Source organism: Phalacrocorax carbo, chromosome 3 (genome assembly GCF_963921805.1).
Source record: "Phalacrocorax carbo chromosome 3, bPhaCar2.1, whole genome shotgun sequence".
Taxonomy (NCBI): Eukaryota; Metazoa; Chordata; class Aves; order Suliformes; family Phalacrocoracidae; genus Phalacrocorax; species Phalacrocorax carbo.
This window is the reverse complement of record NC_087515.1, coordinates 36095891-36110553: the sequence shown is the minus strand read 5'-3', so window position 1 is coordinate 36110553 and position 14663 is coordinate 36095891. Positions and strand designations below refer to the sequence as shown.

The 14663-nt window shown below is 40.5% G+C and overlaps 1 protein-coding gene across 1 annotated transcript in view; it reads left to right on the top strand.

Annotated features, from left to right (window-relative positions):
* Positions 1–12472, top strand: part of DTD1 (D-aminoacyl-tRNA deacylase 1) — a 30097-nt gene extending 17625 nt beyond the window's left edge. The window contains exons 5-6 of the mRNA XM_064446482.1: positions 9905–10081; positions 11859–12472. Coding sequence (XP_064302552.1) covers positions 9905–10060 — 156 coding nt within the window. The 3' untranslated portion in view covers positions 10061–10081; positions 11859–12472. The remainder of the gene's footprint in view (positions 1–9904; positions 10082–11858) is intronic.
* Positions 12473–14663: the final 2191 nt, after the last annotated feature.

Here is a 14663-nt window from a genome sequence, read left to right as displayed (position 1 = left end):
CCTACTGGGAAAAAAGTGTGGGAAAGCCTAAAGAAGCATTTCTTGTTGCCTTAAATAGCTAAGGTATCTTGGTTTGGAGTCGGTTTTGATTTTCCTCCAAATTCTGTTCTGTATCATTTGGGGATGTTTTAGCCCCTGGAAGAATTGCATCTGGTCCTGTTCTTTCTTTCTGTACCATCACAGCTTTAGCACAAAGAGTTCTCAGCCCAAATTGTGCATAATTAGCAGCAGCAGCTCTATCCTTGGAGTGAGGAATGATTGTAGAGGTAAGCACTCACATCCATACTTGGAGGAATTGAGCTGCTGCCTGATTTGTCTGGGAAATAGAATCTTCAGAGAACTGCATAGCAGAGAAACAGTGCTTAGATGTCCCTTTGGACTGTTCATCAGCCCTCAAGGGAGTTACAGCCCACTGTTTCCAGGTGCCATGTTTATGGCATAGACTTGCTAAGGCTGAGGTTTAGTTGTGGTACTTGTGGCAGAATTGACTCTATACTTTTGCCACTCCACCTCTTTGTGAAATAGGAAGAGACATGTTCCCTCCATGCCACCAAGCAACATTTACTCTACAAATTCTCCATGCTCTTGCATGGCTCTGTCTCAGGTGCAGGTGGCCGTATCCCTTCTATAGCAGCGTTTATTGTAGCCTGCAGCTGAGGGCATTAGTGGCAGGATGGATGGCAGCATTTTGTTCTGCTGCCTGTGACAATGAGATGGAGCCCCATGGTGTCTTGGTCTCTAGGGCAAAGCTGGTGACCAGTCTTTTTTGCTCAAGCAGTCTAGTGGGAATCATTAGTGTAAGGGTAGGTGGATCACTGAAGGAGGCACAGTGCAGTTTCTGACTGAAATGGAGAGCACTGAGAGAGCTTTTACCCCTGGTGTTACACACATGGGTGTAAAATAACCCAAGAGCAATCACCAGGGCACGCTGGATTTTGCAAGTTACCACCTCTTTCCTGGGCAACATTGGCTTGTTTAAGAGTTTTGCCCTCACAGTTGCCTGCTTCTCCCATCTGACAACATCTTCTGGTGGCCATAACATGGGCTAAAGACTGGGAAGTATGCTGGTTTTCAGACTTTGTCTGGCATGAATTCCCTGTTTAATGTGAATGATTCTGCTTCAGTCTTGCCTGCTGATTGCCTTCCTTTCCTCTAACCTCATTCTTCATCAGCGAAGATGAGGCTTCTTGTGCAGGATGTGCTTAGAGCACTGTCATTTATCCGAAGGTAAGGTTACACCAGGTATCTTCTTACTGAGTCTGTGTCTGGACCCTATGAAAAGGAGGACAGGTAGAGTCGTTTTCTGTGCTGAGTGGGTTCTGGACAGTCCTTATACGAGAATAACAGTAATGTAAGTTTGCTTACCTTCCTTCTGCAAGGTGTTGTCCACACACATTTCATGAGCCACCCTCAGTTCCAGCTCGTTGCAAGTCCTGATGTGGGGGATTCTTTTTTGTCACAGAAATGGATGAGCTCTTACAGTGGCACAGACACCAATAAAGCAATATAGCCGTGTGTGCTTTGGATGAACAAAGAATTTAATCTATGCCACATTTCAAAAAATCCCATTTACTTGAAAACTGGCAGCTGTTTTAACTGTTACTGAGTTCTTTTCCGGCTCATATCAGGACCTTAACACACACTGTTGGAAGCACTCCTGTTTCTGGCACTCTTAAGCATCCTTTCCTGATATTATTCGACACGTGTGCCATCATCTACTACCCATCATAGAAGACGTGGGATGAGGAGGAACTAATTTAAATTTGTCATTCTCTTCTCCCTTTCCTGCCTGTTGCATCGTACCATCTGTTGATTTGCTTGTAGCATGGGAACTAAGGGTTAGAGGTGGTGTGGTTTTTATCTTTTTGCTTTCTGCTTTAGCAAGAAGAGGTAAATAAACCGTCCTGCAGTGTTTAGTGTGATGTTAATGGAAAGAGATCAGACAAATAATTGCTGTCATTGGATGTGACTGTGAAATACCTCTTTTTTTTTTTTTGAGTGGTTTTCTGTGGTTGTAAGTGGTAGTCTGATCTTTATAATTCCTTAGCAATGTAATAAGTAAAAATGCATTTGGATTAATTAATCAATATTCCTTGTACTAGAGGGGTATAAATAAATCACATACAGAATTAATAAAAAAATTAATTAAAAAAAAGTCCTTCTCATACAACAAATATATATGTGAGTGTGTATATATAAAAAACATATATGCATATATATATATAAAAAAAAGAATGTCCCAGCTGTTCGTGAAACCCGAACAGGGAAGCTACTACAGTTCAGTTTGTTGGGTACTGTTCCATTCTGTTGTCATTTGATTTAATAGTAAGCAAATTAATTGAAAGTAGGAAGTAAATCAGAAGACTCTTACACCAACAGTAGTTAGTTAGGGCCTTTTCTGTGACTTGTGATTATTTTGGTATTTGGACATGTGAATGGAATAATAGAAAAAGAAAAAATAGCTGGCATTTAAATGAACTCTTAAAGCACCCTTTTGGTAAGTCTGATGTACAAGAAATTTTGCTTGAAAGGCAACATAAAGCCACAGATTATAAACTGGGTAAGAAACATGAGAACAAAAATGCATAAAATTGGAGACAGTCAATGTATGCATGCAGTGATCCTGTTCTGAATTCAATAATAGGGATTACATTTCCTACATAGCCTTTGAGAGTGAGGGTAGGTCCAGTATTGCTCTTCACTCTTGGCTGTGGTGCAGGAAGCAAAAGGATTTTTCCTAGTGTTCTAGTAAAATCACAAGCATTGTACTTTCCAGCTTTAACCAGTGAAGCAATTTTGATAATTCCTTTTGAATTTACGTGCATCCAATTGGATAATTGCAGAGGTCAGTGCTAAGAGTGCAGCAAATTTCTGTGCTGTCTTGATGAAGCTTGTTGTGATTGTTGCTCAGATTAGGTTAGCTATGCCCAGAATGCTTTGTACGCTTATATCCTGCTTTGCGGAAGGTTAGAAAGAGGTACTTTGTATTTTTTCACAGGAATTTTTAGCTGGTAGAAGTAGCCAGACAGAAGTGGAGCAAGAGGAGGTTTTAGAGTGTGCCTGGGGAGGTGACATGGTGACAACTCAAAAAAAGTCCCTTGAACTTTGAAAGCATTATGGATAATTATGGAATTCAGAATGGAAATATTCTGTGCATTTTTATTTCTTCTGCTAGGGGAAGTGGCATAGCATTTTCAGTGTTCAATGCATATATTCTAATTAGATGCTGAGCTGATCCCTGTGGGCCTGTTTGTTCCATTAATGTCCAGAAGGAAATAAACTACATTGCATTTTAAACTGTATTTTGGAACTGGACACTATAGTGGGAAGGATGAGAAGAATGAAAGCATTGGAGCAGATCTTTCTTACTGAACCTGCCTGTATCAGTACTGTAAAGCTGCATGCACATATTTCGTCGATAGTAGGAGTAAATAATAATGTAATGCCCCTTGGAAATGTCAGTGTTTTGAATGAGAGAGGAACTTCTAAAGACTGACATTTAAGTAACTTATATTTTTAAATGGCAGGAGGATCTTGACTATAAAAAAACTGTTAAACTAATTCCACATAAATATTCTGTTATTTAGGCCTTTAAAAACTTCTTATAACTGTATAACCAAAAGTGATTTCTCTGCTAAATGTGGAAAAATCCCAAATCTAGTACTTTAACTTTTCTATCACTTTTCAGTTAGAACATTTTAATATAACGTAGCTGAAGATGTTTTCAGTGCCCCAAGTATGGTGTCGCTTCAGCTTGCATTTTCATTTTAGAGAGGGATGGGGATTCTCTTGCAGTTGTGTGATCAGTAGCACAGTCCTGATGCAGCTGGTGTCAAGTATTTTATGATGGTAAATAACTGTACAGTGAGGGCCTCCATCTGCAGCAAATGGATTTTTCCTGTTGTCTTTGAATTTGTTTTTTGCCACCTAGAGTTTCTTCCTTTCCATGTGAACATATGCACCGTTATGAGAAATAATTTACAGTCCTCTCCTTGGCACTGTCAGCTGACATTTTTTTGTAGATGCTGTGTTGCCAGCTTTGATGTTTCTCTTCTTCTAGTTGTGCTGTTTTTGAGCTTACTTTGAAGAAACAAATCCAAAACCTGTGAGTTCATTTTCTTATACTGGAAGTTTTGGTGAGGAAAATGAACCAAAGGGAGCTCAACTGGTTATCTATATTGCTGATGGTAAAGAGCAGTTGAGGAAAATGAGTGGGGCGGCCATGCAGCTGATAAACTGCTTGGCTAGGGAATTTTTCCAAGACCCTGAGCAGCGAGGTAGACCAGGCTAACTGATGAAGGGCTGGTAGCACTTTTCTTGCCTCAGGCTTTGGCCTATATAGTGTAACTTCAATGTGTGCTGCTCATGTTTCTTCTAGGAACAAAATGAAGTATATAATTCCTTGCATGAGCTGCTCATTGTCCAAAAGGTTTGTGTCATCTTCTCAGAAAGAAAAAAGCTCTTAATAACACTTTGATTGTAAATCTAAGGTATAGATATGTGGAAAGGAAAAGGAAAAAGTCAGGTGATCTGCCACCTCCTTAGCAGATTATGAAGACTACCCTTCTCTCATGACATTTGCATTGATTTATTTCTGCAGTAGACCTCTGATAATCATTTCATCTCAGTGCTATCACTTGCTTAGTGGCATTAGTATTAAACTGCTAGATATATAACGCCCTACGGCAGTTTGAGGGATTGGTTTCTTCCTGAAAAGTAACCTGTCTCTTAAAGTTGTTGTGATTTTTTTTTCCTAATGTTTGATATTGTAGCAGCTTGGCACACCACTACTGAAATTTAAAACATACATTTGTACATCTTCTTGTGGTTTGAGGTTCCAGAAACATGAATACTGCCACGGATTTTCTGGCAGACAAAATAATTCTCTTGTCATTCACTCTTCCTGGTGTTATTCATGGCTATCACAAAAGGTAAAGCTGTCTCTAGAGCAGCAATCAACCTCTGTGTAAGCACTGATCACAGAGAAAAGGGAAAACAAAGGGTATGTTTGTATTCAAGAAGGTAGAGCTTCAGGGAAGGCTGACACCAACGTATTTCTGAATCTCGGAAATTAACTTCAGCAAAACAAACAACCTGGAGAACTATAGCAGTTTCAAGTGGGAGACTTGGTGTGCCAGTTTGTTTGCATATTTTTGCTACAGCAAATTGATTGCAAAAGTGATGTGATGTAGTAGTACAGCTGACATAATGGCAGACATTTCTGCCTTGGTGAAACCTTTCACAGTGCAGTCTAGCTTTCCACTGTAAATATTCAACTTTTAGAATTTCCTGTCTGTGGTGTACTCTTAAATTGTATCAGGCTAGAATTTGTCTAAGAAGCTATCAACCCGAATGTAAATTTTGACCTTTTTCAAAACTATTACTCTAGATGTTGGTCAATCTGTTGGGAACGAAGCAATGTCCACATAGTTTGAGATGATAGTTCATTGGTGATGTCTCAGCAATGTAAAATATCTGAATTACAATGGGAGAAAAGTTGCCTTCTGTGGACTGAGGACTCTTGCATTTTTATGTGTGGTCAGGAGGGAGATGGTCTTAACACCTAACATGTTTCTAGACTTTTCTGACTTCTTTCATGCTTCAGAAATCCAGCAGTTGGGTCAGACCAGGCATTGATCCCCAAAGCACAGATTTTGACTGCTGGCAAGGGACCATAAAGGACTTCTGAACCGCAGCTTGGTTTGTGGTTTTTGGTTCTGGCCAAAGTTGTTACAGAAAGTGATTTCAGGGTACTGTGGCTTCAGATAAAAGGATTGACATCTATAGGTCTACATGATTTTCCACATGAGTTTTCAGGCTTGGTTACTCCTGTTACGTCTATAGTTAAGACTGTCTTAACAGATTGAGGGGCACTCATTCTAATCCTGTGTATGATTTTTTGCCTATATGCACGTCATAGCTCAACGTGCAGGATGTCCAGTCTTGTGTTAGAAATGTGAATATTTCAGTGCTTGTGCAAATGTAACCGCTACGCGCTGCTGAGCAGCCCAGCATTACAGCTGAGGCACACACAGTACTTCTGCCACAAGACAGTGCTGCTTCCGCTGCAAGATGCCCACACTTTGAACCCTTAGGAGCCTTCCAAGGCATCTCAGAAAAGAATTAATTTTGGTTTATAGATGTAAAGCTGAGTTAGACACTTCCTGTACAGGTGCACCACCTCCACAGAAGGCCAGCTCATATTTCTGCAGATGAGACGATGAATATGGAACACACTCTGTGCTTACGTGGAAAGCATTAAAGACATGTTTCATTGAACCAGATTTGTGTGTCTGAAGTTTTATTCACTGTAATACTGGGAAGTTAACTGTTGTAACTTTTTTCAACTCACTGGCAAGTCTTTTGTGGTGGAGTGTACTCCTGTAACACATCCTTTTGAATTACTCGAGCACCTTATAAGCCCAGAAATGAAAAAACTGAGGGATGTGTAATTCTTTTGTTGCCTGTGTAATAACAATGAGTCTGTATTTGAGTACAAAGAAATGCATTTTAATCTTTGTGTCTGAACTTTGGTTCATAGACTGATCACGGCATATGGACGGATTGGAGACCATGCATGCGTGTGTTTATGTCCATAGGCACATACAAATCCTTACCTATTTCAGTATTATTTGAGTTTTAGATGGATGAAAAGTTCATAAATGAACTTTACCTTTAATTTTTTATAATTAAAAAAAATAAATCCTGTTCATATGAATCATGGATAAATATAGCTTATCAAATTATCCTCTCCCGTCATCTAAATGAACTTTTTGTGTCATTTTTCTTTGAGCTGCGTGAATACTGCTGTCAGATCATGCCAACCTAGGAGTCGTTCTAAATATTCCAAGGTTATTTCTTTCCTGTTTTTTCCTCCATCTATTATAGACGTTGCCCTGTGAAAAATAGATATAGTTGAATAGTTATGAGTAGAGCTTTGGGTCTGCTGCAGAGTCAGATGTGAGGACGGACTGGATTTATCTCTGCATATCTGCTGTTCGTTTGCCCTCTGCACTACATTGTTCTCAAACTAGTTAGTTACAGAACTACATAACTTATGAGGTCCTTTGTGATAAATATACATGTCATAACTTTGGAAACCATCTGTTACATACTGTTTACTCTAGGGTATGAATGCTACTCCTATTTCTACAGAGAATATGGTCGCCTTGTACATCAGACTATATGTACACATATATATGTATTTATAAAGTTACATATAACTATATATACTTCAAAAGTTTTAGTGGGCATGCTATTTTCCCCCAAGACCATGTTGGAAAACAGTGAGTGTAGGCATGTTTGCAATGGTAAGATGACATGCTGTCATTCATTGAGCCATTTCTGCCTCTAAATGTAAATCATATATAAGCAAATATGCGTTATGGGTGTGACTTCTGTATTGCATAACACAAGGTTCACAGCATTAATATACTACTGTTTTTCATGTTTTGAAAAGCCAGGCTTAGCTTTATTGGGTTAGCTCACAGCCCTCTCAAAGATAAAGGTAACTCAGTTTAAACTATCAGTGTCATGTGTCTGTGTTAGGCTTTTTCTTCTTTCAAGTAATAAGAAACACTAGTTAGAGAAGAGGGGTATGTCACTCAGTAATCACATTGTTTACAGAAACAATGAAGTTTCATGGAGTTACAAGTTACAGAACTACAACGTAATGGAAGTTTTTTTCAGCACCATTGTTGTCGGAAAAGGGTCACTGCTAGGAGCCTCGATGCTGTGGTAAAAGAGAGGGGTACGGATTGCAAGAGCTGTTTATAGGTTTGTTGCAGCAGGTTTGACTGTGGTTTGGCTTGGTATTGAGGGGTAGTTTTGCGATTACTGACTGCTAGGTTGAGGGCCAGTGAGGACTGATGAATAAGCTCTAACTGCTCATGTAGTTATTCAAATGTGTACAAATCTGTATTTTGAAAGAGAGGAACTGTGCTTTGAGGTCTCTGCAGCCTGCAGCTAATGTAGCATGCCTTCCCTCTTCCAGTACATTGTTGTACCATGAAGATCATTGAAACTCCAATTCTGACATTAGCAGCTGGATGACACCAATACCGTTTGCAAAAATAAAACCCAACTGCATAGAGACTACGGGAGTACCATTAATTGAACTTGAATCCTTTTAATACTTGTCATGGTTTTAGCTGGGATAGAGTTAATTTTCTTCACTCTAGCTGGTATAGTGCTGTGCTTTGAAATTAGCATGGAAAAAAAACCTGTTGAGATAACACACCGATGTTTGGGCTGTTGCTGGGTAGGGCTTATACTAGTCAAGGACATGTCTAGCTTCCCATGCTCTGCTGGGTGCACAAGAAGCTGGGAGGGGAGGGGATTCACCAAAGGGATATTCCATATCATGTAACGTCATGCCCAGTATGTTACCTGGGAGGGGCTGGCCAGGGGAGGGGGGAGCAATCGCGGCTTGGGGACGGGCAGCGCCAGTCAGCGGGTGGTGAGCGGTTGTATCGTTCGTGTTTCCGTGGTTTTTTTTTCTTTTTTTTTCTTTCCCTTCCTTTTCCCTTTTATTATATTAACATTATTGTCATTATTATAATAATCATTTATCATTATCATTTTATTGTAATCATTAAACTGTGCTTATTTCAACCCACAAGTTCTTTTGCTCGTCCGATTCTCTTCTCCATCCCACAGGAGTGGGGGGGAGTGAGCGAGCGGCTGCATGGTGTACTAAAGGCTCACAGAATTTTGTTTCCCTTCCTGCAGATGCACCCACTTTCTCAACTACTTTTAACGTTCATGTGCTGTGTATATAGGCTTGTTGGCATTAGGGTAGTGTGCGTGTTGTCAGACACGTGAATTAAAGTATTGCCTGTATCATGCCCAACACATTTGTTACATCTATGCACGTGACTTGAGGACTGGATCATGCTAGGCAAACAGATACATCATACTCTGCCATTTCACATAGTAAAAATAAACTATTTTTAGTTTTGAAATGGCCAGCTAAGAATATCCTGTGTTGGGCTTGAAGTCCATGTGTGCAGGTATTCAAGGAGGGGGTGTATATGTGGGATAAGGTGCAAGGGGATGCTGCACATCCTGCTGAGGCTCTGTGGTCTGCACTCTTAGCTCTTGCTGACTTGGAGCTCAGGTTTACGTCTTTGTATGCATCTTCCATGAGCCCATCTAATTCATAATCATCACACGTAACCTGTCTTATTTTAATATATGAAGATTTTACCTTAGAAGAGATCTTCTGGCCATGAAATTATGATTTATGACTAGTATGCTTTATCTTGGGGAAATTGAGGAAGCAGTAGAGAAATCAGTAGATTACAGAAATTATCCAAATGGATAAAGTGCACAAAGTGTAGTGCCGAGGGTTTTGTCCAAGCTGATTTGAAAAGCTTATCTATATCATAGGTGATGCTAAGGCTCATATATCTCTTTCTCTGGTTAAAGAATAAAATAAATTTATTCTTGTGTGCTGGATGGCTGAACTTGGGATACATCTGTTGTCAGCTATTTGGAAACTACAAAACTGCCTCTTAAAACCCAAAACAGAAGAGGAGTTTGGTGGAAACCAGCTCCCCCTTTTGGGCCTTGTGTTTTATTCTTTTCCACATTTGCAGATTGCGTTGGGTGGAGGAGGAGCCCTGGAAAGCAGAGGATAGTCCTTTGAATATGTGCACTTCTCTTGTGTACTCGGGGTGATCATGTTAGCATATGATGATAATTCACTGTCTTCTCCAAATTTATGAAAATCTAAGCCTCGGGTTTTTTTCTTCTTTACTGTTTTGTTGATCTATGTATTGGTGTTGTGAATCTGATTTACAAGTTTTATACAAATGCTTACGTTTAAAATTTTTTAGAAATAGTCTTCTGAAATTATTTTATTCCATGAAGTGTTTTCTTGCTCTCCTTATTTTGTGAATAGCTGACAAAACTTGAAAAACAGCAACAAAGAAAAGAGAAGACCAGAACCAAGGTGCCCTCTGAGTCAAGTAGAGAAAGAAATGCCCCCCGTAACAAGGATGACCCCAGCGCAAGCAGTGGAGCAGAAGGAGACGTGTCTTCAGAAAGAGAGCCGTAGCTCATTGGAAACAGGCCTCAGGTTTGGCTTTCGCACTCCTCTGTAAAGCTGTGTCCCCCTGCTTGGCAGTCTCTAACCCTGAGTGCTTTAGTGAAGCAGCACATGCAGAGTGTTGTGTTAGAAGTGCTGAAAGGTGAAATTCAGATTATCTTGCTGGTGGGTAACCTCCGCTTCTATCAGCAGTGGGCACACCAGAACGTAGAAGTGGGTGAGAACCTCTTCCCAGCTCTGTGTTTGGCTGGAGGTGTGTATCTATGAGTCTGTTTCCAGGTGGACTCACAAAATCTAAAGTTTTGGTCTTATAACACAGGAGTCCTGCTTTGTACACTTCAGAGTGGAGATACATGGTTGTGTTTCTCTCTCTGTCTTTACCTGGAAGGCAGGTGACTCTGGAACATCCCCACCATTTGTAATACCCAAATAACACATAGACCCCAGCAGTGGGAAGTGGAAAACGTTTCAGAAGCTGGATGCAGGCCAGAACTGCAACTTTCTATCATGGTTCCAACCCCTCCGTCCTCAGTTTGTTCTTTCCCAGGGTGACTCAATAACCTTCACTGTCTAATGAGAACATTAGGCCAGGCATTGAGAGCCAGACTTGCTGCTTGAATGCAGTATGAGAACTGGGATTTTCTCTCCCTTCAGGCACTTGATCTGTAGGATATGCCTGGACATGAGTGAGTGGAAACAGACTGAATACAGACTGGAATCCTTTGTCATGGATTATCTACATGTGTAGATATGTATTTGTTATACTCTTCCAGTCAGTTTTAAGTCATCAAGACATGGCTTTCATTGCCTTCCATCCCCCCACCCCCCAAAAAAGCTACACTGCTGATTTTGAACTTTCAAACACGTCTGAAATCTCAAGAAAATATTTCCCTCATCTCCACACTGAAGTCCTGAGCTGGCTATGCAGTTTAATTATTAACAGCTTTGCAAAGTTAAGGCCTAACCTTTCTATTGTTTTCCCATCCCTAGAGCTCAGTCTGGCTTGAGATTTATACAATTCAATATCACACATTGCTCTGAAAGGAGCTTTTTTTAATTAAAAAAAAATTTCCATAAATTTCCCTGATGGTCAGACATTGGGGGTGATTTCTGCTTTACAGAAGCCTGTATTATCTGTGTGGTACTAATATAAATGAATTTGCATAAGGCATTGAATAAATTTCTGGAAATATGCTAATTTGTTTTGGATTGACCTGGAAAAGGGATCAAAGAAACTTTCAAGTCCCCAGGCTTTTCTACGCTGGCCTCATGGAGAGAAGCTTCAAGACTGGTGTGAAATGTTTCTGTTCATTAATTGGGTTGCAGTCAAAACTGGATTGTCATATTGTACAACAGCTAGCTGGAAAGGAGTTCTGCTCCTTTCAGCTTTATACTCGGTGCACCTCCCTGTTTTAATACTGGAGATGAGCAGGCACACTGGGAAGGAGAACATGCTCTTAGAAAATAAAATGAGGGCGTACTATTTCTCAGCAACTGCTGGCCTTGCTGCTATGCCACAGGAATGCAAGGTTTCCCTCACTGTTTCTGAGTTGTGTGTTGAAGTAAGAACATTTTAGAGAGCAGGAGTTTGCAGGCCGTCTAGAGTATTTTGGCCAGCATGACCTTTCCAGTAGCATTTGAAATTCTAGGGAGCTGAAGATTTCTGAAATGTGATATACTGAGAACCTAGTATTAATTTTCATGCTGTGACAATAAGTAAAGATACTTTTCTTTAGGGGATTTGAAGAAATCATACTCTATTTCTCCTCTGCTTATAGTAATGTTCCTGTTTTCTTGGCTTCCACAGTTTCTCGTACAAAAGATACACTGGATTCTTGAAGAGAGACCCCATGGACATTCACCTCAGCACCACTCTGGAATGACTTTGGAAAAGAATGGGAAATGGGAAAACAGAACTAAGACATTACAAACCTATATCTTTCTGTATTGAAACAACCAAAGCAATGCTATCAGATCCAGTTGTTAATGTGTAGTATCAGTAGTAAAAAGGACTTGTAACATTTTTGTGTATGTGCTTTCATATGACTGCTGAATAAAGGGTGACTGTAGGCAGACTGTAGCAGAACATTCACTCTCTGTACATAAGCTCCATTTCAAAGATAAATCAGGGTTTTTCCTTAAACTTACACTTGAATTCTGAAAATTATCCAAGCAGGCTTGTATTTTGATTCTTATTCTATGGTGTCATGTGCTACCTGTTTCCATGGCAGCGTGTAGATCTGTGTATAGTTTGGTATATTGTTCAGCTGCTATGTAACACCAAGTTAGGCAGTCCAGTCTTTCTGCATGGATTAAGTTATTAAAAGGAAAGATCAGCCGCTAGTTGTTTATCATGTGGAACACATCTGTCTTGTAAACTTTTTTAAAAACAGAAAAGACTTTATTAAACAATTGATGCTAGGTGAGTGCCTGTTGGTGTTGTGTATTGCGTTCCCTAAGACACACTGATGTGTTTAACAATGTGAGTGACACAGAGCAAAAGTTACAAGCCAAGAAACGCCTAGTAATGTAACTCATCCACTTCTCCTTTGGAAGTTCGGAAGTCAGGTTGCTGACCTGAAATCTTTGCTCTTTCCAACGCATCTAAGTCCTTTATTTACATTATGGTGACCATCAGAATGCCGCAGCAGCTGCTCCACATACTGCATCGTGCGCCTGCTGGCGTTTTTGTCAGATTCTTCAGAGGCAGAGCAGCATTTGGAAGCTGCCGGCAAACAACAGGAGCTGAGAAGCAGCTGCAAAACTGCTCTCCTGTGGGTGGTAAAGCCCGGGAAGTCTCAGGGCAAATGAAAGACTGGATCGTTACACCTTTGACTTCTTTCAGAAGTGGTGGTGGTACCTTTTGTACAGGGTGTTCTCCAGGCCTGCCTTGGCCATTTGGTTTTCACTAGCCATCTGCTGTGGCCACCATCAGAACCAGGTTGCTTACTGCATGGCTGTCTTTACCTGATTATAGGGCTAACGCACTGATGGTAGTTGTTCTTAATCCAAATGCATATTGTATTTACAATACTGCAGACTCTGCAACCGCTGTGCTGTTTTGGTTTTTGGCTTTTTTTTTTTTTAATTTAACTTTTCTCTTGTAGCTTTTTGATTTTGACCACTTATTTAGTAAATTATCGGTCAAACCAAGACAAGAGAGTTTCAGAACTGCACCCTGACATGGCTTTTTAAAATACATGAAGCTTAAGTAAAGATTTGGCAAGGCACACACCTAGCATTTGTCAAGAATGGTGAGTAGCCAGGATAGGTTGAAATGTTACGCTTAGTCTTGCCTTTAAGAATTTACGTCATTTTCATCTGGCCATTACATGCAGTTTAGCTTGCCTGAAGTCACAGCCTTGATGCAAGCAGTGCTTCTTCACCTCCAGGTGCACGTGTTTTTTCTTGTCCCTTCAGAAGCTCCCTCACCTGCGACTAGAGCCTGATGGGCGGTTGTCAGATTAGAGCTTAACTGCCTGCAAAGGGCAAATTCAGTCAGGAAGACAGTGAGTGCCTGCCTCTCAGGTGGTGATACGGTCCTTGGCCAACCAACCTTCAGACCTGTCTCCTCTAGCTTAAGTGTCCTGCTTGCTCCAGCACATTTGAAATCTTGTCTTCTGCTTTGCAACTTGTTCTTAAGAAGATAATGGTGTGAAGGAAGCCCCGTAGTCTCTTTGTATCCTGAAAGGTAAGCTGATAGAAGCCAAACTAAAAAAATAATATAGGTAGAGAAGAGCTTTTGCTGTCTGTGAGATAGATGAGGTTTTTAGTTGGAAGGACTGTTACTTATTTTTTCCTAAATGCTGAAAATAACCTTATTTAATAAAAAGGCATGTTTATTTCATATATTTATAAAATGTTAAGGGACTATCGATGAATGAAAAGTAACTGCTCATTATTACCTTTCCTGCAGATTTAGACTTAGAGGCTTTTCTCCATTTTCCTGTCCCAGCTCACAGAGCAGTTTTGCCAGAGTTCACCTCTTTGTGATTTATGGGCTAGAGTCAGAAGACAACCACCTAATATTTGCTAGCTATAATAAAGTAGCTCCTGATTCAGAGACTGCAATGCCTGATCTCCAGCTGCATGATGGCTGCCCTTGGGTTGAAGCCCTGCAGGCAGAACCTACAGGGTGGACATTCTGGGGAGCACCCCAAAAATCAGTATGCTGTGGCCACTCGTCTTTGTGATAATGCTTCAAGGAGCCTGGTCAAATCTTTCAGAATCCTTTCTGCTTCCTCCTTGTTGGTGCTGGTCTCTTTGCCTTGTGTTGTCTCTTGAACTCAGGCAAAAATCATCCTCTTCGGTGAAATGCCTGGGAAACCTCTGAGTGTCATGGAAATAATAACGATGACAAGTCAGTATTATAGTCCTCAAGCAAAAAAACCCACGTTAGTGTATAATTTTGTTCTGGCTTCAATTATTCATGATTCAATATATTTTTTACAGTCTCTGTCCACCTGTGGTGTGGTCAACAAGTTATTCTGCCTTTACAAATGCGCATAACATTACAGAAAATACTTTTGGTAGGATTTCTGCAAACACCTGGTAGTGTTTGTACGTGAGCGAGGTCTGCAGGAAAGGCATGCTGGGTTTTCCCATTTGAAAT